At 45.7% G+C, this 27,421-nt stretch overlaps 1 protein-coding gene across 4 annotated transcripts in view; it reads left to right on the forward strand.

The window, feature by feature from the left end:
- The first annotated feature begins 2,646 nt into the window (after positions 1-2,646).
- The window catches only part of LOC122921959 (NACHT, LRR and PYD domains-containing protein 3-like), a 121,058-nt gene continuing 96,283 nt past the window's right edge, over positions 2,647-27,421 (forward strand). Inside the window, exons 1-7 of one of the 4 annotated variants that reach the window (XR_006387076.1) lie at positions 2,647-2,731; positions 3,843-3,930; positions 5,941-6,057; positions 11,697-11,860; positions 13,025-13,196; positions 15,728-15,793; positions 25,354-27,052. Coding sequence is in view for 3 of the 4 variants with exons in the window: in XM_044272307.1 (XP_044128242.1) it covers positions 5,970-6,057; positions 11,697-11,860; positions 13,025-13,196; positions 15,728-15,793; positions 25,354-27,052 (2,189 nt within the window). In the remaining variant the exon portion in view is untranslated. Of the gene's footprint in view, positions 2,732-3,842; positions 3,931-5,934; positions 6,058-10,845; positions 10,926-11,696; positions 11,861-13,024; positions 13,197-15,727; positions 15,794-25,353; positions 27,053-27,421 lie in introns of those variants that run through there. The other 3 variants (XM_044272307.1, XM_044272309.1, XM_044272310.1) reach the window with 3 other exon arrangements.

Genomic DNA, 27,421 nt, shown 5'->3' on the forward strand with positions numbered 1-27,421 from the left:
TAGTGTTATGGGTATTGTTTCTAAAGCGTTCCCAATGTGGTAATACTGACCTGTGCCCTTCAGTCTCCAGGTCAGTACGATTAGTGATACCACATTTATATACTGAAAAAAATTAAAACTTTGGGGAAAATATTTTTTTATTATGGAAAAAGGGGAGTGAATTTTTATATTTGTACAGGCTCTTTCCTGCCAATACCAAGTAATGATCTTAGCGGAGAGAATCCATTCCAGCACTCCTGTAGAAAGCCACTTCTGATGCCTTGGTCACAATTGACCATGGCATCTGAGGGGTTAAATGTCTACAATCAGCTGTGTGAAACATTGGCACCCAGTGGCTATGGCGTCTGCTCTGAAGTGGTGACATCTGCCGTACATGTACGGTGGACGCTGTCAAGAGGTTAAAGAGGTGCTCCAGGTTTTTTTTTCTTTGCTATGTATCATACCTCCCAACTTTTGAAAAGAAGGAAGAGGGACAAAATGTGCAGCTAACCCCACCCAGTCCCCTAAATGCCCCAACATAGCAATTATTCCCCCTTTATGCTACCGCACAGTATTTGTGCCCACATTGTGCCCCCTCACAGTAGTTATACCCAGATATGTGCCCCTCACACAGCGATATGCCCAGTGCTGTGCCCCCTCACAGCGATATGCCCAGTGCTGTGCCCCCTCACAGTTGGGTTAGTCAAGAGATTCAACAAAACCCTGAAGCAATTGTTCAAAAAAGTATTAGAAAAGGATGGCCGTGACTGGGATTCCCCACTCCAGGGGGGCTGTTCCAGTATGTGGTGATGCCATTTGGGTTACATGGAGCCCCTGCTACGTTTTAGAGGTTGATGGACGTGATCTGGAAGCCATATTGTGACTACGCTGCCGCTTACCTTGATGATGTGGTCATTTTTTCATCTGATTGGAAAAGTCACCCCTGGAGGGTACAGGCCTTGTTAGACTCTATTAGTGATGCGGGCCTGACCATAAACCCTGAGAAGTGTCCAGCGGGTCTAGAGGAAGCGAAATACCTGGGCTACATTATAGGTAAAGGGCTGGATAATCCCCAGGTCAATAAAGTGGAGGCAATACAGAACTGGCCTAAGCCCTTAACGAAAAAACAAGTCAATGCCTTCCTTGGCAAAACGGGGTACTACCGTCGGTTTGTAGCAATTTTTGCCTCGATCTCAGCACCATTGACTGACTTAATAAAAGGCCCTAGAGGTGAAGTGGACCCCAGAGGCAGAGAAGGGTTTTCAGAGCCTAAAGTCTGTCACAGCTCCATTAGTAAATGTGCCCCAATGTGTTGCTACGTGCAATCCAGTTCTGTTTTTTATGGACGCCATCCAGGAATTGTTTTCCTTACAGACTTAGGACTCATGCACACGAGCATATTCTGTTTCCATGTCCGTTCCTTTTTTTTTTTTTTTTTTTTAAGCTCGTATGTGGAACCATTCACTTCAATGGGGGCCACAAAAAAAAACGGAAATGACTCTGTTCCGTTTCCGTATGTCCGCATGTCCCTTCTGCAAAAAAAGTAGAACAAGTCCTATTATTGTCCACATAACAGACAAGGATAGGACTGTTCTGTTATGGCCAAGCTGTTCCGTTCTATAAAATGCGGAATGCACACGGACATCATCCGTATGTTTTGCAGATTCACATTTTGCGTGCCACAAAATACATACAGTTGTGTGCATGAGCCCTTATTTTGTGGCTACTGAGGAGGGGGAGGGGGCGTATAGCTGAACTACATTTTATTAAGCAAGAGCCCGACCTTCTAAGAAAAATCGTATTTCTATTATCAAGAAAAATATTACGTTGCCACCAACAACAAGCGCGCTCTCCACGGACTGCACAACTACCCGCAATATAGAAGTCCTGTGGAACTACAGATATATAGTAGCTGCCGGACCCGCAGCACGAATACATATACATTTCTGGACAGGACTGCAAATTGTGTTTTATACTCGTTTTGGACTGTTCCTGTATTTATTGTACTTTATAAAGAAATATTCTTAATATATTCCTTGAAACACTGAAAGAAGCTACATATCATGCAGACCTTATAGGGTTAATATCACAGACATCCCAACCTGCAAAAACTCATTTCAGGGAGGTGCACTTCTCATTTCAGGGAGGTTTTTTTTTTGGTTTTTTTCACTAACTTTTTATTACATTTTCCAAACATATGAAGTATCTGCACACTTTTCTCTATGGTGTGGAGGACCGGGATCATTACCCTGCCCCAAATTATCATATTTATATATATGATTAAAGCATCCAGGGGGTGTGAATTTAACACTGGGGTAAATAATATAATTAAAATGGAGGGTTAAATGTGTAAATGTATAAAAAAAAAAAAATACATCTCTTTCAATAGTTATATAGCTACTGAATGAGACAGAAGGGATGCCTTTAACATATATATCTCCTTGAGAAGCCAATTTGACCCTAAAGGGTTAATTCAACCTGTAATCTAAACTCTGTCCTGTCACTTCTCTTATCTCTCTGCTCTGCTATCTGACTGAGATAAACCTTTCCGGGAGATATTGTTTCACATGCGGGTGTCAGGGAGCCGCTATCTAATAGCGGGAGACTCCCTGAACCTCCGGGAGAGTTGAGATCCCTGATATCAGCAGAACTGAAAGTGAAAATAACTTGGTGTGGTTCCTCCTTCCTCTGCAGTCCGCCTTTCCTCTTCTCCGGGGATCTTGTATTTCTACGCGCTGTGTACGGCTTTCAGGTAAGACATTCATCTCTTATATACTGTGTATACAGGGTCCCCTGTGTTATGGTGGGGGGGTCTCACACTGCTCCGTGATATGAGGGGGCACAGACTTCCAGGAAGATCTAGTTCTAGGTTCAGGGAGTTACTACTGAAAGAAGAAAACTCTGTGTGTGACAGAGAACAAGCTGCAGTCCTATACTGTAACTATACAGCCAGTCAGTGTCAGGCCGTGTCTCCAGCACATTGATCAGTGCAGTATATGTATCTGGTAAACTGCACAACACCATGGCTGCGGCGTGACTGTCTGTTCTATTCTCCCCCATTGATCTGAGTTGTGCAGTCACTTCCAGCATGGCGTTTATATGCGTGTCCTGTTCTTTGCTAAGCCTCATTCTGTAAAGTTTCCTCAGTAGAAACAACTTGCTGTATAAACAGGATCTTTCATGCAGTCTTTTTCAGTACATCCGACATGCCTTTCGCTGTGCCCTCATGGCGAATGTGAATGAGCTGATCATCCTCCACTAGTAAGCTTATGGTGGCCCGTGCCTGTTGTTTTTCTTGTCCCAGTCCTGATCATTGTTCTGTGGTGGTGAGACCCCCCACAAGTCATCTCTGGATAATAGCATTTCCACTTTAAAGGGAACCTGCCAGCCGTACCTCAGAGTAGCCCACAGTGTGATACTAATCATATTTTTCATCCTGCAGTCCGATGCTGCATAAGGTCAGAAAACGATCTTTTATCCTCCGTCCGCGCTATTTTGCATGTCAACTTGGGGCGGTTTCTACTTCCTCTGCAGTCCGCCTTTCCTCTTCTCCGGAGATCTTGTATTTCTACACGCTTATGTTACTCTACGGGGGGGAAGGGGGGATACTCCTGTTTTTTTATGATTTTATCGACCCATATATATAAAAAATAATAGTAGGTGCAGCCGCAGCACAAACCATACCCATTTCTGGACTGGACTGCAAATTGTGTTTTATACTTGTTTTAGACTGTTCCTGCACCATACTGTGCTCATGTATTTATTGTACTTTATAAAGAAATAGTGTTAATATATTCCTTGAGACACTGACTCTTTACATTCAATAATCTGCAAGGAAACTAAATATCATTCACACCTTATAGGGTTAATATCAGGATTCTCCTCCCTCTGCTCTGGACTTTCCTCTTCTCCGGAGATCTTGTATTTCTACACGCGGTGTACGGCTTTCAGGTAAGACATTCATCTCTTATATACTGTATATACAGGGTCTCCTGTGTTATGGTGGGTGGTCTCACACTGCTCCGTGATATGAGGGGGCACAGACTTCCAGGAAGATCCAGTTCTAGGTTCAGGGAGTTACTACTGAAAGAAGAAAACTCTGTGTGTGACAGAGAACAAGCTGCGGTTCTATACTGTAACTATACAGCCAGTCAGTGTCAGGCCGTGTCTCCAGCACATTGATGAGTGCAGTATATGTATCTGGTAAACTGCACAACACCATGGCTGCGGCGTGACTGTCTGTTCTATTCTCCCCCATTGATCTGAGTTGTGCAGTCACTTCCAGCATGGCGTTTATATGCGTGTCCTGTTCTCTGCTAAGCCTCATTCTGTAAAGTTTCCTCAGTAGAAACAACTTGCTGTATAAACAGGATCTTTCATGCAGTCTTTTCAGTACATCCGACATGCCTTTCGCTGTGCCCTCATGGCGAATGTGAATGAGCTGATCATCCTCCACTAGTAGCTTATGGTGGCCCGTGCCTGTCTCTTTTTCTTGTCCCAGTCCTGATCATTGTTCTGTGGTGGTGAGACCCCCCACAAGTCATCTCTGGATAATAGCATTTCCACTTTAAAGGGAACCTGCCAGCCGTACCTCAGAGTAGCCCGCAGTGTGATACTAATCATATTTTTCATCCTGCAGTCCGATGCTGCATAAGGTCAGAAAACGATCTTTTATCCTCCGTCCGCGATATTTTGCATGTCAACTTGGAGTCAAGGGGGCAGCGGTCTACTTGCTTCAAGTCAAGGTAACCGCGCCCCCTCTTGCCTTTGAGTGACAGCCTGCAATTCGGCTTTGCTTTCTCAAGTCTCGCGCATGTGCGGTGCCCTCTGTTTTATTATTAAAGCTAAAAGTAATATGTGCGCTCATCTGGCTGTAAATGATGATGAAAGCACGGAATACGCCGGGAAATAAATGCCCCAAAAAGCGAGGAATCCAGCTTCCAATACAAACGTGGCAGCTTTTATTGATACAGTGCAGTTGAAAACCAGAATTTGCGTCCATGTCTACGCATTTTCGGATCATGTTTTTTATCTGACCATAACACAGAAGACCAGAAGTCTTCTTCTTTGTCCAGATGAGCTTTTGCAAAGGCCAAGCGAGCTTTTGTGTGCCTTATCTGGAGAAGTGGCGTCCTCCTTGGTCTGCAGTGCGCAGTGTCCGTTGGATTGTCTGCCTTGAGACATTGCCACCAGCAGAGCCCAGATTCACCAGGATGGCCTTGGTGGTGATCTTTGGATTCTTTTTCACCTCTCTAACTATCCTCCTGGCAGCACAGGGGTCACTTTTGGCTTCCGACCGCGTCCTCTGAGATTTTCCACAGTGCGGAACATCTTGTGTTTTTTGCTCAAATGTAAATAAAAGCTGAGAAATGTTCTTTTTCCACAATAATGCCTCTTGTACATTGTCTTATTATCTTTTGGGAGACACCTATGTCCTTTCCCGTCCAAAAATTACTTGCTGGTTGAATAAAAGTAACTTTAAGTAAAAATTTTCCAGGAGTATGAATAATTGTGGGCAGCACTGTAAGTGGGTTTGGCTGCCGACCCTTCTACTCAGAAGTCATGTGACAAGAGAATGTCATGTGACCCAATGACGTCAGAAGGTCGCTGTTTGGTTGCGTTCTCATACCGGAGAGCAAACCACACAATGCAAGTCAATGGGATTAGTTTTCTCTGACACAGTAGAAAATGGATCCGTCCCCCATTGACTTTCAATGGAGTTCATGACGGATCTGTCTTGGCAATGTTAAAGATAATACAATCAGATCTTTTCATAACAGATGCAGATGGTTGTATTATCAGTAATGGAAGCGTTTTTGCAGAACCCTCCCAGATCCAGTAGCCTAAACCTCATCAGCCACATGAATGTGAAGATAAAAACCTTGAATGTGAAGATGAAAATCTGCTGCTGCTTAAGGGGTTTCTCCTAAATGTAATAAAATTTTTTTTTTTATATTGCAGGGGATTTCATCATCTAACGAGGCTCAGGAATGGGTGATAAAGCTTCCAGAGGCAGTGAAACAACTTTGAGAGACGGGGATAGAACTTCGAGAGACTGGGATACAACTTCCAGCGACGGTAAGGATTCCACCTCTTGTCTCTTGTTAGGAATAGACTTAAAGGTGTTTTTTCCATCACAGACAATGGGGGCATATTGCTAGGATATGCCCCCATTGTCTGATAGGTGCGGGTCCCACCTCCTGTGATTTTGACATTGATGTCCTCTGCAGAATAGCTTATTAGTATCAGACCAATGGGGGTCCCTCTCTCAGCACCCCGCCGATCAGCTGTGAAGAGACCACGGGCTCTACAGTCTCTTCCTAAGTTAGTGATGTCACATTCATTGGTTACATGGCATGGGCTCAGCTCAGTCCTGTTCAAGTGAATAGGGCTGAAATGCAATACCAAGCACAGCCAGTATACAATCGATGGCGCTGTGCTTAGTAAGCTGTGACGAGGCTACAGCGCTCAATGGTGCATCGCCTTCTCATCAAACAGCTGATCGGTGGGGGGACAGACCCTGCCATACTGATACTATTGGCATATACTGAGTATAGGTCGTCAATATAAAACACCTGGAGTTCCCTTTAAAAAGCAGTTTCCAAGCTTTGTCTTGGTTCCCAGCAGGTTTTTGAACTTGGCAGGCAAACACAATCGACTGTGCTACATCAGTTACTCTCTGACTATGCTGTACTTTCAGGCTTACTATGTGACTCAGCTTTATCTTCTTTATGCTGTAACTTCTCTCTGTAGTCTGTCTCATAATTTATACAGGTCCAGGGAAACTTCTTCTTTGCTATTAAGGCTTCTAGGGTTCTGTAGCCTCTCTGCCCAGCAGAACTGAAGGTGTTCTAACTGGCTTAAACAGGGCCTGGCGTGGGCACATCAAATGGCGATGTGCCCAGCCCTTACTTCCTTCCCTTAGCAGGGGGTAAGCTAGACTGCTCCTAACTAACTAAACTCCTCCTCTCCTTAGAGAGGGCTGGAATTGAAAGAAGGCTCCATTCCCTCTAACAGTAGCACTGCCAAGTTTGCTGCCACCTTGTGGTGAACTAGGTAAATTACATGGTGACATAACAAGTTACATAGAAAAGAATATGCACATTGTGAAGAACTTGCAATAAATACATTAGATGAGACGAGGTTAACCAATAGCCTTTATTGGCAGGGTGGGTCTTTACAGTGTGTCTCCATGTCCTCTCACCCTCTGCACCTAAGTGTCGATGTGGAAATTATAATCTACATCTCTGTCACTGAGGAAGCTGCTTTGTATATTATCCGTGGTATTTAAATTGCTTAAATGCTTGGTAAAATACAGACAGGTGCAGTGTGTGAACGCCCCCATAACCACCTAAGGGTCCCTGCACCCAAGTGCAAGTGAATGTGTAAGACCTTGAACCGGGGAGGGCTCCCCAGGATACAGCGAAGTCGCAGACAAGAAAAGCGACACCAGCTTTTGTAAACAAAACTTTCTTTACGGAAACATAGCAATATTACCTGCAGCTCTAAAATACAGCTAGCATGAAATAACATTACATACATTCTGCCATGCCCCCTGGTGGAAACCAAGGCAGTTTGCCATAATTTGCCTACTGGTGGACACAACTAGAACTGTCCCACCGTGCCTGTTATTACCCTTTGCAGAACGCGAACGATTGTGCGTATACTTATTTCGGGGTCATCTGCGGTACAGCACAGCAGCTTACAAACATCACTTCTATGCAATAATTCCCCGTTATATAACCGGTATAACAACAAGTAGTTAAATATTACTTCCTGAACAAAGACACTAAATGGTTTTGTAGTCATGGGAGGTTTCTCTCAGTATGCAATGTCTCTGATACTTCAGGCGCCACTCTTACAATGTGATGTGTGCACGATTTTACTGACCCGGGTATGTTTCTCATGCGATGTTGTTAACCTAGGAAGCAGCAAGTCTCTGTAGCACACATGTGGCTCTGCAGAGAAAAGCTCCTGACAGCCTTCCTGGAAACGATCCTTTTCCTCTGGACAGTATCTGGATACAGGACAGTACTCAAGCACCTTCCGCTGCCGGTCCAGCCACCCCAGGACACTTTGACATCTGGATGGTTCTGGATGCTGATCTCACACAGTCCTGTTCAATTCCTCCTCACATGGAGGCAGCTTCACTTGCTGGTCCTTCTCTGCAGCTTGTTACCCACACCTCTCATGCATATTGTAATCTGAGCAGAGAGTGAGCTGTGTGGGGAAACAGCGGCCTCTAGTGGTCAAAGAGCAGAATAACAGTGCCAATAAATCAAAAGGCAGATACACAATACCGAGACAATGGTGACTGTGTATCAACGTCACAAATGCACCAAAAAAAACTATTTATAGCAGCAGGTTTTGGTGTAAAATTGATGCAGTTTTGCCACAGATCTCACCCTGATTTGGAAAAGGGTGAAATCCTCTGCTAAAGCCACAAACATAATTGACATGCTCAGTTCAATTTCCATAAGTGTCCATGAGACTTGTCTGTTCTCATACACTGTGCTGGCACTGTAGTACACTGCGGTTTTTCCGCACGTATCCCGCATTGTGTACAGGCACCCTAATGAGTACTCTGATGAGTACAGACTATGCACGCTCTGTCCTGTAAACGTATGGCACAGAGATGGCGCAGGAGCTGGGCCCGTGCCAATGCTGACGAGTACTGGCTGTATTATACAGTGGGCTCCCGGCTCTCACTGCTGGGATCAGAACTAACTCCATTCCCAGCAGTTTAGCCCCTTAGATGCTCATGTCAATGCTGCAGCATCTACGTGGTTGGAGAGAGGACAGGATGCATTGTGGGAAAATAATGGCCCCTGGACCTGACATGTACAGATGACTATTTGGCCCTGCATTTGGAAGGGCTGAATAGGCATTTTGTCAGTTTTACAATCACTGAAATAATACACAGCAGTTTAGTGTGTAAAAAAAAAGTAAAGTATTAAAGAGGCTGCTTATTATAAAAAAGTCGTACCCCAGAATGGCCCCAATTAAAACTCATCCCCCAAAAAGCAAGCCTCATACATGTCTGTCAGTGGGAAAATAAAAATGTTCTTTGTGAAGGGACACACTAAATACATTTATTTTCAAGAAAAATAATTTTTGCTGTATAAAAGTAGAAATACATGAACACTATATAAATCACCATAAACACAGAACCCAAAACTGGTGGAATCGCTCCGTTTTTTTTCTTGTCGTGAAATTTATGCAGTTCATTAGATGTACCCTAAAATGATACCATTAAAAAATATGACTCCTCTTGCAGACAACAAGCCCTCACACGGGTATGTGGATGGAAGAGCCAAAAAGTTATAGCTTTGGAAATCTGGAGATGAAAAAGTTAAATAAAGTCACCAAGAATTAACTACCACATTAGACGGCGTCCTTAATGGCAGTGTGTCCTCAGAGACGAGCTGTTGTCTCAGTCAAGTTTTTATGTTAAACGTCTTTTCAGAATTCCTGGTGATTCTGATTTTCTAGGCATGTCTGTGCAGAGGTCAAGAGGAAGAAGATAGGATGTAACCATTATCTGTAGAGAAAAAGGTGGATCCTGTGTTATCTATACAGAGGTGATACCTATCATTGTCATCCTGCCTGTGATGATAATGAGATGGCTACAGAAAAGTTACCTGTCTAATAGCATACAGCAAGTATGACATGAAACTAACCACATCTTCAGGCACAGTCACAGTATAGCGGTAAATAAATATACATGAGGCAGCGGTACAAATGATGGCAGAGGTGTACCCACCAGGGGCGGACTGGGCAGGGGGGCAATTGCCCCCCGGGCCTCTCTGTTAGCTCATTGTCCCGGCCGGCTGGGCCGGAATGATATGTGAATGAGTCTCTGCGGCCTGCGGAGGGAGATGGGGAGCGGGGGAGGTGTGCTGCATGACTGAGCCGCTGCGTGGCCGTAGAGTAAGGACATCGACAGCAGCGCTGGAGGCGGGACAGGAGTATTTCAGTGAAGGTGCTGGAGGTAGGTGGTAAGTATAAGTCGGTCTGGCTGTTTTTTGTTTTGTTTTTTTTTTCTTCTCATTTCTGTCACTGATAGGGGGCCCTCTCTGGCAACTGGCACATTATAGGGGGGCCCTCTCTGGCAACTGGCACATTATAGGGGGGCCCTCTATGGCTACTGGAACATTATAGTGGGGGAGCCTATGGGCTGCTGGCACATTATAGGGGGGCCCTATATGGCTACTGGCACATTATAGGGGGGCCCTATATGGCTACTGGCACATTATAGGGGGGCCCTATCTGGCTACTGGCACATTATAGGGGGGCCCTATCTGGCTACTGGCACATTATAGGGGGGCTATGGCTACTGGCACATTATGGGGGGGGGGGCTCTGGCTACTGGCACATTATGGGGGGGCTATGGCTACTGGCACATTATGGGGGGGCTATGGCTACTGGCACATTATGGGGGGGGGGGCTCTGGCTACTGGCACATTATATAGGGGGGCTATGGGTACTGGCACATTATAGGGGGGCCTATGGCTACTGGCACATTATAGGGGGGCCTATGGCTACTGGCACATTATAGGGGGGCCTATTGGCTACTGGCACATTATAGGGGGGCCTATGGCTACTGGCAGATTATAGGGGGGCCTATTGGCTACTGGCACATTATAGGGGGCTCTATGGGGACATTAGCTCAACTGGGGCATTACAAGGAGGTATTTTTTGCACTGTCTATTATAAGGAGAATTATTACTACTGGGAAGGGGGCATTATGGTGGGCTTTATTACTCCCCCATGGTCTGAGTTCCCTAGTAGCAGCACCAGCCTCTCCCTGCTCTGCTATCCCTCTGCCCCTTCTCCAAATCCTTATTATGATATTTTTCTCATTAGGATAAAACACATCAGCTCCGCCGAGCCCCCGGCCAAAGTGTGGAGGTGTCCGAGATCCCCAAGGGTCAAGCCAAGTAATTGTAAGTTTTCATATGAAATATGTTTATGTTATACACACATAGCATACACCGTGCCCCACAATATACAGTTTCTCCTGCAAAAGTCATCAAGTGTCATATGGGGGGGGGGGGGGGGGGACACAGAGCAGCGCCCAGCGGGGAGGAGAGAATACACAGATGCAACACTGTATCAGCCAGAAAATGACACTTTCGGCATTATACCAAAAATGCCATTTTCAGCTGATATGTTTCGGGGGCCGATATATCAGAGCATCCTTAGTTTATTTTGTTTTCCTTTGTTGTAATTTACATGGCTGACGAAAGTGTCAAGGGGGGTCAGGAGGAGGCAGGGGAAATGGGTAAGCAGGAGGGGGGCTCAGTGGGCCTCTGGGTGTTACTTGCCCCCTGGGCCAAAAGTTGCCAGTCATCCCCTGGTACCCACCAACCAGATGCCGGGAGCCCAATTTAGTATTGACAGAACCGCTGACCGACCCCTCTGAGGGCAGTGTATTATTGAGACTGGTTCTCTCTCTTGGATAAGGGGAGCGTTCCCCTCGCTTCTCACCAGTGACTGACATCTGCCATGTATCCCCATGTATAGAAATACTGACATCAATGTAAAGATGTCTCCTGTGAATGTGTCCTGCAGGGATTGTGCTGGTGAATTACAGGGGGTTGTGGATTTCTCATTAGTGGAAACCTGTAAAATGCTCCAGAATATTCCACATAAACTGCCATCAGTCTCCTCCATGTTCTAGACGACTTCATTCTTGTGTCTTCTCCGTTTCCTAGATGATGAGACCCGGCAGTTCTGCCAGCAGCTCCGTCAGTGTGAAGATCACTTCCTGAGGATGACATATGAATATTTCCAGGATGATCTGCTCCACATTGTGGAGAACATGAGTCTTCTACCACTTCTGAGTGAGCTACATTCCCGAAATCTCCCTGATACTGAGGTGAGAGGACATGAGCCGCTGGTGTTGTATATAAATGCCCCAAGTGATATCACGTGTTACAGGCACAGTTTACGTCACTTTTATAGTGGTGGTTGATGCCCGCCACCGCTCCGCTCCCTCTGGTGAGCATGGCTGTCGCTGTGGTCATCTGCCTTCTAGCTCCTGGATGCCAGAGGTCTGGACTCACAAACATTTCTCTCCTCTGAGGACTCCAACTTCTGGAGTAGTTCTTCTCTTTACTCCATCCAGGCTACAGCCTGAATTTCTACGGCCATGCTTCTCCATACCTGAAGGGGCACATGCACCATGCACGCACATCATCTACTACAACTTATGGCAGACCTCCCATAGGAGAGAGCCTCTGAACAATAGTTTATAGTGACTAGATTCCTGCAAAGACACTGTGTACTGACTTCTGTCTGTTTTTCCAGATTTGACCCATCACTGCCTGACCTGACCTCCACCTAATATTCATACTGACCCTGAGCTGCCTGCCCTGACCTTGTACTGTTTAATAGATTACATGAACTCTGCCTGCCCTGACCTTGGACTTCCCCACTACAGTCTTGCCTGGTCGCTCAGTGCTCTGCCTCAGCATCTCTGGACCCCTGTGTGTCAGCAATCACTTGAACAGAGACTACTCCAGGAGGTAGCGGCCTGGTGGTTCCCCTGTATAGGGGTTAAAGGGTGAAGACCAGGGGGGCTGCTTAGATATCACCATTAGGAGTTACCCCAAGCCAAATCTGTTCAAGTGACACAGCAGATCCTCATCCCCTGCACAACATTCATGTCACCATCCTGCTGTCTACAAGAGGCTGAATGACAATTGTGCTTCATACGTCAGAGTAAGATGTTGGACAACGTCCAGTGTAATAATAGACAGCAGCTCATATCTGATGGAGAACCCCCCAGAAGTGTATAATCCAGTATTGTGGAGGATGTATCCCCTCCCCGCACACGTACATCAGGGGTCACTACATCCTGGAAATAATCTGTTACTTGTGGATTCAGGAAGGATTTTCTCCACAACTATTCCATAGATTTCTCTTTCTCTGGACAACACATTATAGAGAAGACAGACATGTAATATCTGCAGTGTGTTAACCCTTTGTGTTATGTATCGGTGTATAACGTACCTTATGTCTGATCTTTCTTGTGTTCTAGAAATACCGCAGTCTAGAAGATGATAGAAGAAGATTGGCACGGACTTTACTACAGGATATATGTCTCGGAGGAAGAGAAGCTGTGATAGGACTGTGGGTCAGTCTCTATGTATTACGGAGACATCATGGTTCCCCCGGCCTGGGCGCTGTACTGGAGGAACTCCGACATAGAGGTAACATTGTGTATGAGACGTGTATTAAATAGAGGTCTTCATGACTTACATTGTCCACAGTAATAAAGATCTCCCTCTTGATTTATTAGGGATCTGAACCAATTTTGGAGTCTAGTCTGAGGTGTGAAGTTTAGGTCTTGCCTGTGGCCTGAATTGATTTTTGTCTGGCTTAGGATTTGATGCCAAAACGAGCCACAGGTGATATTAAAAAATAGCCCAAAGGTTACTCAATGTGAACACAACAAACATATATAAATGATAGCAGCAATTGCAGATGAGGCTTCAGGGCCCCTCATGTAATGACCGCCACATACAGTGACCATCACAGTGTCCTCATAGTGACCACCACAATGTCCCTATATACTTTATCACATCTAAACAACCCCTGCTCAACTTCAAGTCCGCACTCACTGCTGCAAAACAGACCTACCTCACATCATGTCTTCTCTGTCTCACAACCCTAAACAACGGTTTAACACTTGTAACTCTCTTCTTCATCCCCCAGTGCCTCCACCCTCACCCCTCATCTCAGCTGAGGACTATGCGACAGACATCAGAGAAAAGATTGACATCAGAGAAAGCTTCAGCCTACAGTCCCCACAGCCCCTCTACACGACTTCTCATTCCCCCCCCCCCCCAACCTGCTTCTCCACCATTACAGAGGAAAGCCTTTCCACCCTACTGTCCAGATGACATCTCACAGCAGCATGCCGGCAGCATGCACAGGGTCACATCACTAGGGCCGGCAAGTGCGATTTCTGAATAGATTAGCCGACATTGTGCACGCCAGCCAGCCCCATAATCTCATTTGTGTGGAACTTCACACTTGGAAGTGTCACGCTCACTCGGGCAGCATAGGGTCGAAGCGGCAGCGAGGTGAGAGATCTCACACACCTGAGGGGCCGAGCCCCACACATAGTAAGTCCAGTCAGTGTGGAGCAGCAGGGCTGGCAGGCAGTGAATGAGTCACTCAGTAAATTCCTGACGCTGCGCACACCACACGGCCTCAACCACCACCCACCTCCAAGCACACTTATAGCCCCAGAAGTGTCAGACAGTCGGAACTGAGCAGCGCAGCAGCCGGGATCTCAGCCAGCGCAGCCGGCGGTATGTGTATTGGCGCTGGCTGCAAGCGTTTAAAAGAATAGCTGGGCTCCCCCGGCCCACCGAGAAGTTTCCCGGTACAATATATTGCCAATCCGCCCCTGCTGTCGACCACTCCCTTCTCTTACAGACTCTTTCATCTCTTGGCATCACAGATCTGGCCCTCTCCTGGATCACATCATACCTCACATACTGGACATCTAGTGTCTCCCACTTGCACACCACCTCCTCATCTCATCCCCACTCTGTTAGTGTCCCTCAAGGCTCTGTCTTAGGACCCCTGCTCTTCTCAATCTACACCTTCGGCCAGGGACAGCTCATGGAGTCCCATGGATTTCAGTATCACTTTTATGCTACACACATTTACCTCTCTTTTCCAGACATCACCACCTTACTATCAAGAATCGCACAATGCCTATCTTCTATTTCTTTCTGCTCTCGCTTTCTAAAATCAACATGGATAAAACAGAATGTATCATGTTTCCCCATCTCGCTCAAACCCCCCAACAGACCTATCATAGTCAATGGCTACACACACTCTTCGGTCATCCAAGGTTGTAGCGGTCTGGTGGGGAAGGGACTGCAAGACAGGATTCAAATACGGTATAGCAGACGAGGCTAAAACAAATGCCGGTTTTATTGAACAACAAGATATAATGTCCGGTAAATGAGATTAACTCTCACCTGCTGTGTCCTTCTCCCATACCTTGATCAGGGGTGCACAACCTTTTCTGGTTGGGGGCCACATTGTCAGCTTGAACCAATTCCAAGGGCCGAAAATAAAACTTAAAGGGCTATTACCAACTGAAATACTATATTTATGGCATATTGAACATGCAGTATATATCACTAATGTCTAGTTACACTTCTAGTACTCCCATCCAATGGAAGAATACATGAAAGATACATGTGAGCAGCCACAAAACATGGACATACATCGTCTGTTACCACATGGTTGGGGGCCGCACAAAATGGTATTAAGGTCCACATGTGGCCCCCGGGCCGTAGGTTGTGCACCCTTGTTGTAGATGGTAAGCCCTCACAGGCAGGGTCCTCTCTCCTTCTGTACCAGTCTGTAACTCGTCTTGTTAATGGTTATTGCAATTGTTTTCTATGATGTATGTATACCCCTTATCATATCTGCAGCGCCATGGAATGGATGGCGCTATACTAATAATACTACAGCACCCTTATAGTAACGACCATAGTGCCCCTTCATACAGTATCCATCACAATCCCAGGACATACAATGACCACCACAATGTGACCATACACAGTGACTAGCACAGTGTGGGGGACATGGACACTATTTCACAGCTGTACATTTAGGACCATTAGACCTCGTCCGGTCCCTGTATAATGTGATATTTCCTGTACATTATATGTCTACATCCAGCACTGATGACGTTTGTATCATTTCTTATTAGGTGACACTCTGGTGGAGCAAATCCTGCTGGATGAACATGGACACCAACTGTCCCCAGAACTCAAAGGTAAGTGAGATTTATCTAGACCTATTATAGTAAAACTGCTGATACTTTACATCACATTACATTACACCGGTCACATAGAACATGGTGTTTGGACTGCAGCGGGTTGTTATAGAGCAGGAGGAGCGGAGCAGATTCATATATAGTTTTCTGTGATGATTCAGTATAACTTGTGTAACCTCCTGTCACAGTCATATTGGTGCAATGGCACTCTGCAAACGGCACTCTGCCCTGTACACAAATGCAATGGCACTCTGCAACCAGCACTCTGCCCTGGGCAGAGTGCTGGTTGCAGAGTGCCATTGCATTTGTGTTTTTGCGTTTGTATGTGTATTTCGCCATAGCAATGTGCACCTGCATACAGGGTTGTGCTGACTGAATCCCCCACAGTCATATTGGTGTTTGACCGTGACACGGTTGCCATGCAGACTGGTTGCCAGTGGCAACGTGTTGTTGGCAGTTTGCATGTGCACTTCCCCTTTAAGGTTTGCCTCCCTGCTGTTTGGTGAGCAAGGGGTTAATCTTCTTGCTAGTGGGGATTAAGGTGTTTCCTGGGAGTGGCCGCGGGCATGATATATACAGTCAGGTCCATAAATATTGGGACATGGACACAATTCTAACATTTTTGGCTCTATACACCACCACAATGGATTTGAAATGAAACAAGATGTGCTTTACCTGCAGACTGTCAGCTTTAATTTGAGGGTATTTACATCCAAATCAGGTGAACGGTGTAGGAATTACAACAGTTTGCATATGTGCCTCCTACTTGTTAAGAAACCAAAAGTAATGGGACACTTGGCTTCTCAGCTGTTCCATGGCCCAAAGCATACTGCAATAGCAACCAAAGAGTTTTTTAAGGGAAAGGAGTGGAATGTTATGCAATGGCCAAGTCAATCACCGGACCTGAATCCGATTGAGCTGCATTTCACTTGCTGAAGACAAAACTGAAGGGAAAATGCCCCAAGAACAAGCAGGAACTGAAGACAGTTGCAGTAGAGGCCTGGCAGAGCATCACCAGGGATGAAACCCAGCGTCTGGTGATGTCTATGCGTTCCAGACTTCAGGCTGTAATTGACTGCAAAGGATTTAGAACCAAGTATTAAAAAGTGAAAGTTTGATTTATGATTATTATTCTGTCCCATTACTTTTGGTCCCTTAACAAGTGGGAGGCACAGATGCAAACTGCTGTAATTCCTGCACCGGTCACCTGATTTGGATGTAAATACCTCAAATTACAGCTGACAGTCTGCAGCTAAAGCACATCCTGTTCATTTAATTTTCAAATCCATTGTGGTGGTATATAGAGCCAAAAATGTAAGAATTGTGTCCATGTCCCAATATTTAAGAACCTAACTGTACCTGTGGCTTGCTGGCTGGGTGCAGTTGTACTACAGCCTTGCTTGGTGTTGGAGCTTTGCTCCTTACTTGCGTGTTTCTGCCCAGTCCTTGAGGGCCATCTTATGGAACATGTACCTTTACGCTCACTTGTTGTATGTGTGGTGTGGGTTTATGTTCTGGGTGGGTGAAGCATTTTGTTGGTTGCTACATGTCTGGGCTGTTGTTGGTGTTGTTCACTGCATGTATGCTATATGTCACCCGGTATGTTGATACCTCAGGAAAGGGGGCTGGTTTCCCGGAGGGGTGAACCATAAGTCTGGATGCAGTGCTGCCTGGGGCTGCCGTGCACCTTGCTATATGGGGCCCTGGCAGTATCAGGTGTGCTGGATACCTGTGTGTGGTGTTGTTTGTACGGTGTCCTATTTGGTGTGTGGGCACCTGTACTTTTGCACGGGTTGCAGTCGTGGTGGCTGCGGCAGGTAAGTGTGTTTCTGGTGTTCTTACCTGCCGACTCTGTTGCTGTATTCAGTAGTCCACTTTTCCTTGCAGCTAGGCTTGTGGAGACTCTGGTTCATCCATGTCTTGGATGAACCTGGTTGTCTCTTGTCCCTGTCTCCTAACCTCAGGAATATTCAGGGATTTCAGGATTCTGAGGTTTCCAGTGTATGGGCCCTCCTACCTTAACCGTCGGCTCATACAGTTAGGAGAACAGGGCTAGATTTAGGGATGCTATAGGAGGTGACCAGCTCCCTTTTCTTGGTAGCCTGGTCTAGCTGCTAACCCTATCCCTTTTAGGGTCCATTCACACGTCCGTTTTTTCTTTCCTGATCTGTTCCGTTTTTTGCGGAACAGATCAGGACCAGATCTGGACCCAATGTGTGCTGTCCGTTTCCGTTGTTCCGTTCCGCATGTCCATTTAACCACCTCCCGACCGCTGTACGCGTATATGCGTCCGGGAGGTGGTTGCTTTATTCCTCCTGGACGCATATACGCGTCTTCTCGCAAGACGCAAGATTTCCTGTGAACGCGCGCGCACAGGCGCGCGCGCTCACAGGAACGGAAGGTAAGCGAGTGGATCTCCAGCCTGCCAGCGGCGATCGCTCGCTGGCAGGCTGGAGATCCGAATTTTTTAACCCCTAACAGGTATATTAGACGCTGTTTTCATAACAGCGTCTAATATACCTCCTACCTGGTCCTCTGGTGGTCCCTTTTGTTAGGATCGACCACCAGAGGACTCAGGTAGGTCAGTACAGTCGCACCAAACACCACACTACACTACACTACACCCCCCCCCCGTCACTTATTAACCCCTTATAAACCCCTGATCACCCCATATAAACTCCCTGATCACCCCCCTGTCATTGATCACCGCCCTGTCATTGATCACCCCCCTGTCAGGCTCCGTTCAGACGTCCGTATGATTTTTACGGATCCACGGATACATGGATCGGATCCGCAAAAAGCATACGGACGTCTAAATGGAGCCTTACAGGGGGGTGATCAATGACAGGCGGGTGATCACCCATATACACTCCCTGATCACCCCCTGTCATTGATCACCCCCCTGTAAGGCTCCATTCAGACGTCCGCATGATTTTTACGGATCCGATCCATGTATCCATGGATCCGTAAAAATCATGCGGACGTCTGAATGGAGCCTTACAGGGGGGGTGATCAGTGACAGGGGGGTGATCACCCTGATTACCCTGATCACCCCCTGTCATTGATAACCCCCCTGTAAGGCTCCATTCAGACGTCCGCATGCGTTCTGTGGATCCGATCCATGTATCCATGGATCCGTAAAAAATCATGCGGATGTCTGAATGGAGCCTTACAGGGGGGGTGATCAGTGACAGGGGGGTGATCACCCTGATTACCCTGATCACCCCCTGTCATTGATAACCCCCCTGTAAGGCTCCATTCAGATGTCCGCATGCGTTCTGTGGATCCGATCCATGTATCCATGTATCCGTAAAAAATCATGCGGATGTCTGAATGGAGCCTTACAGGGGGGGTGATCAGTGACAGGGGGGTGATCACCCTGATTACCCTGATCACCCCCTGTCATTGATAACCCCCCTGTAAGGCTCCATTCAGATGTCCGCATGCGTTCTGTGGATCCGATCCATGTATCCATGGATCCGTAAAAAATCATGCGGATGTCTGAATGGAGCCTTACAGGGGGGGTGATCAGTGACAGGGGGGTGATCACCCTGATTACCCTGATCACCCCCTGTCATTGATAACCCCCCTGTAAGGCTCCATTCAGACGTCCGCATGCGTTTTGTGGATCCGATCCATGGATCCGTAAAAAATCATGCGGATGTCTGAATGGAGCCTTACAGGGGGGGTGATCAGTGACAGGGGGGTGATCACCCTGATTACCCTGATCACCCCCTGTCATTGATAACCCCCCTGTAAGGCTCCATTCAGACGTCCGCATGCGTTCTGTGGATCCGATCCATGTATCCATGGATCCGTAAAAAATCATGCGGATGTCTGAATGGAGCCTTACAGGGGGGGGTGATCAATGACAGGGGGGTGATCACCCTGATTACCCTGATTACCCCCTGTCATTGATAACCCCCCTGTAAGGCTCCATTCAGACGTCCGCATGCGTTCTGTGGATCCGATCCATGTATCCATGGATCCGTAAAAAATCATGCGGATGTCTGAATGGAGCCTTACAGGGGGGGTGATCAATGACAGGGGGGTGATCAGGGAGTCTATATGGGTGATCACCCCCCTGTCATTGATCACCCCCCTGTCATTGATCACCCCCCCTGTAAGGCTCCATTCAGACATTTTTTTTGGCACAAGTTAGCGGAAATTTTTTGTTTGTTTTTGTTTTTGTTTGTTCTTACTAAGTCTCATATTCTGCTAACTTGTGTCAAAAAATAAAATCTCACATGAACTCACCATACCCCTCACGGAATCCAAATGCGTAAACATTTTTAGACATTTATATTCCACACTTCTTCTCACGCTTTAGGGCCCCTAAAAAGCCAGGGCAGTATAAATACCCCACATGTGACCCCATTTCGGAAAGAAGACACCCCAAGGTATTCCGTGAGGGGCGTATTGAGTCCATGAAAGATTGAAATTTTTGTCCTAAGTTAGCGGAAAGTGAGACTTTGTGAGAAAAAAACAAAAAAAATCAATATCCGCTAACTTATGCAAAAAAAAATAAAATTCTAGGAACTCCCCATGCCCCTCATTGAATACCTTGGGGTGTCTTCTTTCCAAAGTGGGGTCACATGTGGGGTATTTATACTGCCCTGGCTTTTTAGGGGCCCGAAAGTGTGAGAAGAAGTCTGGGATCCAAATGTCTAAAAATGCCCTCCTAGAAGGAATTTGGGCCCCTTTGCGCATCTAGGCTGCAAAAAAGTGTGACACATCTGGTATCGCCGTACTCAGGAGAAGCTGGGGAATGTGTTTTGGGGTGTCATTTTACATATACCCATGCTGGGTGAGAAAAATATCTTGGTCAAATGCCAACTTTGTATAAAAAAATGGGAAAAGTTGTCTTTTGCCAAGATATTTCTCTCACCCAGCATGGGTATATGTAAAATGACCCCCCAAAACACATTGCCCAACTTCTCCTGAGTACGGCGATACCACATGTGTGACACTTTTTTGCAGCCAAGGTGGGCAAAGGGGCACATATTCCAAAGTGCACCTTTCGGATTTCGCAGGCCATTTTTTACACATTTTGATTGCAAGGTACTTCTTACACATTTGGGCCCCTAAATTGCCAGAGCAGTATAACTACGCCACAAGTGACCCCATTTTGGAAAGAAGACACCCCAAGGTATTCCGTGAGGGGCACGGCGAGTTCCTAGAATTTTTTATTTTTTGTCACAATTTAGCGGAAAATGATGATTTTTTTCTTTTTTTTTCTTTTTTCCTTACAAAGTCTCATATTCCACTAACTTGCGACAAAAAATTAAAAATTCTAGGAACTCGCCATGCCCCTCACGGAATACCTTGGGGTGTCTTCTTTCCAAAATGGGGTCACTTGTGGGGTAGTTATACTGCCCTGGCAATTTAGGGGCCCAAATGTGTGAGAAGAACTTTGCAATCAAAATCTGTAAAAAATACCCTGCAAAATCCGAAAGGTGCACTTTGGAATATGTGCCCCTTTGCCCACCTTGGCAGCAAAAAAGTGTCACACATCTGGTATCGCCGTACTCAGGAGAAGTTGGGCAATGTGTTTTGGGGTGTCATTTTACATATACCCATGCTGGGTGAGAAAAATATCTTGGTCAAATGCCAACTTTGTATAAAAAAATGGGAAAAGTTGTCTTTTGCCAAGATATTTCTCTCACCCAGCATGGGTATATGTAAAATGACACCCCAAAACACATTCCCCAACTTCTCCTGAGTACGGCGATACCAGATGTGTCACACTTTTTTGATGCCAAGGTGGGCAAAGGGGGCACATATTCCAAAGTGCACCTTTCGGATTTCACCGGTCATTTTGTTACAGATTTTGATTGCAAAGTACTTCTCACACATTTGGGCCCCTAAATTGCCAGGGCAGTATAACTACGCCACAAGTGACCCCATTTTGGAAAGAAGACACCCCAAGGTATTCCGTGAGGGGCATGGCGAGTTCCTAGAATTATTTTTTTTTTGTCGCAAGTTAGTGGAATATGAGACTTTGTAAGGAAAAAAGAGAAAAAAAAAATCATCATTTTCCGCTAACTTGTGACAAAAAATAAAAAATTCTAGGAACTCGCCATGCCCCTCACGGAATACCTTGGGGTGTCTTCTTTCCAAAATGGGGTCACTTGTGGCGTAGTTATACTGCCCTGGCAATTTAGGGGCCCAAATGTGTGAGAAGTACCTTGCAATCAAAATGTGTAAAAAATGGCCTGCAAAATCTGAAAGGTGCACTTTGGAATATGTGCCCCTTTGCCCACCTTGGCTGCAAAAAAGTGTGACACATCTGGTATCGCCGTACTCAGGAGAAGTTGGGGAATGTGTTTTGGGGTGTCATTTTACATATACCCATGCTGGATGAGAGAAATATCTTGGCAAAAGACAACTTTTCCCATTTTTTTATACAAAGTTGGCATTTGACCAAGATATTTTTCTCACCCAGCATGGGTATATGTAAAATGACACCCCAAAACACATTCCCCAACTTCTCCTGAGTACGGCGATACCACATGTGTGACACTTTTTTGCTGCCAAGGTGGGCAAAGGGGCACATATTCCAAAGTGCACCTTTCGGATTTCACCGGTCATTTTTTACACATTTTGATTGCAAAGTTCTTCTCACACATTTGGGCCCCTAAATTGCCAGGGCAGTATAACTACGCCACAAGTGACCCCATTTTGGAAAGAAGACACCCCAAGGTATTCTGTGAGTGGCATGGTGAGTTCCTAGAATTTTTTATTTTTTGTCGCAAGTTAGTGGAATATGAGACTTTGTAAGAAAAAATAAAAAAAATAAAATCATCATCATTTTCCGCTAACTTGTGACAAAAAATAAAAAGTTCTATGAACTCACTATGCCCATCAGCGAATACCTTAGGGTGTCTACTTTCCGAAATGGGGTCATTTGTGGGGGTTTTCTACTGTCTGGGCATTGTGGAACCTCAGGAAACATGACAGGTGCTCAGAAAGTCAGAGCTGTTTCAAAAAGCGGAAATTCACATTTTTGTACCATAGTTTGTAAATGCTATAACTTTTACCCAAACCATTTTTTTTTTTTTGCCCAAACATTTTTTTTTTATCAAAGACATGTAGAACTATAAATTTGGCGAAAAATTTATATATGGATGTCGTTTTTTTTGCAAAATTTTACAGCTGAAAGTGAAAAATGTCATTTTTTTGCAAAAAAATCGTTACATTTTGATTAATAACAAAAAAAGTAAAAATGCCAGCAGCAATGAAATACCACCAAATGAAAGCTCTATTAGTGAGAAGAAAAGGAGGCAAAATTCATTTGGGTGGTAAGTTGCATGACCGAGCGATAAACGGTGAAAGGAGTGTAGTGCCGAAGTGTAAAAAGTGCTCTTGTCATGAAGGGGGTTTCACCTAGCGGGGCTGAAGTGGTTAAATATAAAACATGTCCTATTATGTTCCGCAAAAATCGGATCCTGGTACAATGCAAAGTCAATGGATCCGCAAAAAACGGAAGACATTCGGATGTCATTCCGTATGTCATCCGTTTTTTGCGGATTCCGTTCCTGGAAACACATAACACATTTTTTTAATTTTTTTTTAAAATTTTTTTTCCAATGAATTCCAAACAACTTTATTTGATTATTGAAATTTATACATGTTTCCGTTTTTTGCGGATCCGCAAAAAACGGATGACATACGGAAACATTTTCAGGAACAACGGATCCGCAAAAAACGGACCGAAAATCGGGATATAGGAAAATACTGACGTGTGAATTTAGCCTTACATTGTATGGTGAGGGGTTTTCCCCACTCCCCACCATGACACCTCCTCCTCATAGAGGGAAGGCTGTCAGTCCCTGATAGGACCTCCTCCTCATAGAAGGAAGGCTGTCAGTCCCTGATAGAACCTCCTCCTCATAGAGGGAAGGCTGTCAGTCACTGATAGGACCTCCTCCTCATAGAGGGAAGGCTGTCAGTCACTGATAGGACCTCCTCCTCATAGAGGGAAGGCTGTCAGTCACTGATAGGACCTCCTCCTCATAGAGGGAAGGCTGTCAGTCTCTGATATGACCTCCTCCTCATAGAGGGAAGGCTGTCAGTTACTGATAGGGCCTCCTCCTCATAGAGGGAAGGCTGTCAGTCACTGATAGGACCTCCTCCTCATAGAGGGAAGGCTGTCAGTCTCTGATAGGACCTCCTCCTCATAGAGGGAAGGCTGTCAGTCACTGATAGGACCTCCTCCTCATAGAGAGAAGGCTGTCAGTCACTGATAGGACCTCCTCCTCATAGAGGGAAGGCTGTCAGTCACTGATAGGACCTCCTCCTCATAGAGGGAAGGCTGTCAGTCTCTGATAGGACCTCCTCCTCATAGAGGGAAGGCTGTCAGTTACTGATAGGACCTCCTCCTCATAGAAGGAAGGCTGTCAGTCACTGATAGGGCCTCCTCCTCATAGAGGGAAGGCTGTCAGTCACTGATAGGACCTCCTCCTCATAGAGGGAAGGCTGTCAGTCACTGATAGGACCTCCTCCTCATAGAGGGAAGGTTGTCAGTCACTGATAGGACCTCCTCCTCATAGAGGGAAGGTTGTCAGTCACTGATAGGACCACCTTCTTATGGAAAGAAAACTGTTAATCACTGATAGAACCAACTTCTTGACTTCGGCCTTGTGCGCCGGGGAAATCTTGCGCCGTTCAGTATTCAGCGCCGAATACTGAATGGACGGCGCAGGCGCGAGATTTACACGGCAAACAGGGCTGGCAGTAGGAGACCAACGCTGCCTGGCCCTGTCAATCTAGTGTAGCATGGCATGGCTAGAGGTGGGAGAATGGAGACTCTAGGAGCAGGGGCAATGCCCGCCCTGCACCTAGAGGATAATTAGCATATTTTAAAAGTTATATTTCTGGAGTAACGGGGGCATGGATAAAAGTAGGAATAGGCTAGTTAGGTTCAGCTGACATTAGCACATCGCTAATGTCAGATAGTTTAATAGGGTTAATTCTGGTGACAGAAACCCTTTTATAAAGTACAAGTTTGACTGGATCTTTTCCCATAAACTATACACCAATCTGCTCAGCTCCTCCTGCTCTATGACATGCTGCCTGCATTTCATGTAAATTACGCCGTACAGCACCACCACACCTAGTATTCTATTTAGTAACATGCAGCTGTGGCCCGGGCAGAAGGTGAGAATATGTGTGTGATGGTGGTACTAGTACTCACAGTGGCTATGGTCCTCCCTGGTACTCATTGGACCATGCACAATGAATAGAGAACCTTTTGTCCCCCTCATGGCAAACCCTGGTTTGTGGTTCCCTTGGTCTTGTGTAAAGTTATTATCCAGATTTATCACCCCGTGTCAGTCTGTGTGATAAATCTGGAGCAGTGTCTGTCGGTCTGGTCTTAGTTCACACTGTCTTACTTTCAGACACGATTAGTAAATCTGCTCCAATGTATCTAGAAAAGTCATGTGGCTAAGAGGAGCTGGAAAATTCAGCAATGTACAGATATCTGCCATTTCTTCATCTAGATATTTAGTTCTGTTTCAGCTTCTAATCTTCACCTTTTATTTTCCTATTTTCTATAGAATTCCAGATCCGTCACAAGAAACATTTACATGAAAGAACTGAGAAACTTCTAGAGAACAAACCTCCAAGATGTGACCAGCGAGAGGAGAGTTTTCCATTCTGTACACGTTATGTCAACCTCATCATTGTCTCCACTGATCACTTCAGAGAACGCTCTGAGAATGAGCTCATAGAGACCGGGGTAAAACATGAGGAATACTTAAAGAGAAAACATAATGAATTACTACACATTTCCCCCAACAAACTGTTCCGCTGGTGCCACCGATCCAGACTTGTGCCACGTATGGTAATGGTGAGCGGAGTGCCCGGTGTAGGGAAGACCACACTGATGCAGAAGGTTGTCTATGACTGGGTGAAAGGGGATCTCTATCAAAGATTCTCCTTTGTCTTTTTCTTCAAATTCCGCGAACTCAACAAACTGGATAAAGTTAGTCTGGACTCTCTAATCCTTCATCAGTACCCATATCTGGAGGAGCAGCTTAGTAACATCTTACAGGAACCAGAAAAACTTCTCTTTATATTTGATGGTTTAGATGAAAGTCTTCATAACATGGATTTCACACCACAACACTTGTGCTCTAATCCTACACAGCCCAAACCTTGTGGTCAGATTGTGGTTAGTTTGGTGAGAAAGTCTCTTCTTGATGGTTGTTCTGTCCTAATGACCAGTCGCCCAACCAGACTGGCATCAATTGATTGTAGTGTTTTCCAGAGAATAGTAGAAATTACTGGGTTTTTACCGGAAGAACGACAGATGTACTTTGAAAACTTCTTCCACGACCCTGAACTGGCGGAAAAGGCTTTTAATTATGTGAAGCAGAATGACACCCTGTACACGTTCTGTTACCTTCCGTCCTACTGCTGGATCATCTGTACAGTATTATCCAAGAGCTTCCAGCCAACAAGTAGTGATCAGCCGGTGTCATTATTACCCAAAACCGTCACTCAGCTCTTTGCGATATTTGTCGCCAACATCCTGTCCAATCACAGCCTGCACAAAAGTGACGCTCAGAAGATCCTGCAGTCCATCGGATGGCTGGCTGAACATGGAGTCATGAGTCACAGGATTATCTTTGAGGAACGAGATCTGGACTGTTTCCATGTGGACAATAAGTCAAAACTCTTATCAAGTTTTCTGATGGAATCGGAGGAACCTGTGTCCTATTCCTTCTTACATCTCACAGTTCAGGAATTCTTCTCTGCCTTGGTGCATTATGTGGATTATTCTCCTGAGAAGTTACAGAAATCACAAAAAGATGCCAAATTCTATCCTGATGGACGAGGCGAAATATTCCTCCGTTTCCTGTGTGGTCTATCAGATGGCTCCACCAGGTCAATGCTAACTGGATACCTGGACAAACAAGCAGCTCAGGTTTCCAGAGATGTCATCACTTGGCTGAAGGACTTTATTCTAGAAGAACAGAGGACGATTGAAAATGAGGACAACAAGCGACGTCTTCTCAGTACATTTTTCTATCTGTATGAATCCCGAAATAAGTCTCTGGTGATGGAATCATTAAAATCACACGGAAGTCTTGACTTTTCTGGTGTTCGCATGTCTGCTCTAGACTGCACAGTGTTGGCATTTATTCTGGACACCTGCACACATATAGAAGTACTCAATCTATTTGGATGTTCCTTAAGCAATGAAGGATTAGAAAGACTTGCTCCAGGATTACATAACCTACAGAATCTGAGGTAAAATACTAATTATATTTCATATTTCTGTAGTATTCAGGATCTGACAGATTTTTCTGTATGTATTAGAGATGAGCAAACCCGTTCGTTACGAACTTTGCAAAATTTTGGCTGAGAGACCAACCCAAACTTTTTCAGGTTTGTTTCAGACAAATCCAGTAAAACAGCACATAGCGCCATTTACTGCACATGTCAGCGGAAAAAATCACTAGGGAGGAAGAAGGGTTCTCGCATGACCCTGATAGGAAGAGGGGGGGAGGTTTGCCCTGATTGGCTCCCAGGCCAACAGACCGCCTAGATGAGCCAATCAGTGCTGCAGCAGGCAGGGAGGTGCCCTGGCAGAACGAGCAGAAAGTCATTGTGTGGGGG

The sequence above is a fragment of the Bufo gargarizans genome, chromosome 11 (assembly GCF_014858855.1).
Source record: "Bufo gargarizans isolate SCDJY-AF-19 chromosome 11, ASM1485885v1, whole genome shotgun sequence".
NCBI classification, from domain to species: Eukaryota; Metazoa; Chordata; class Amphibia; order Anura; family Bufonidae; genus Bufo; species Bufo gargarizans.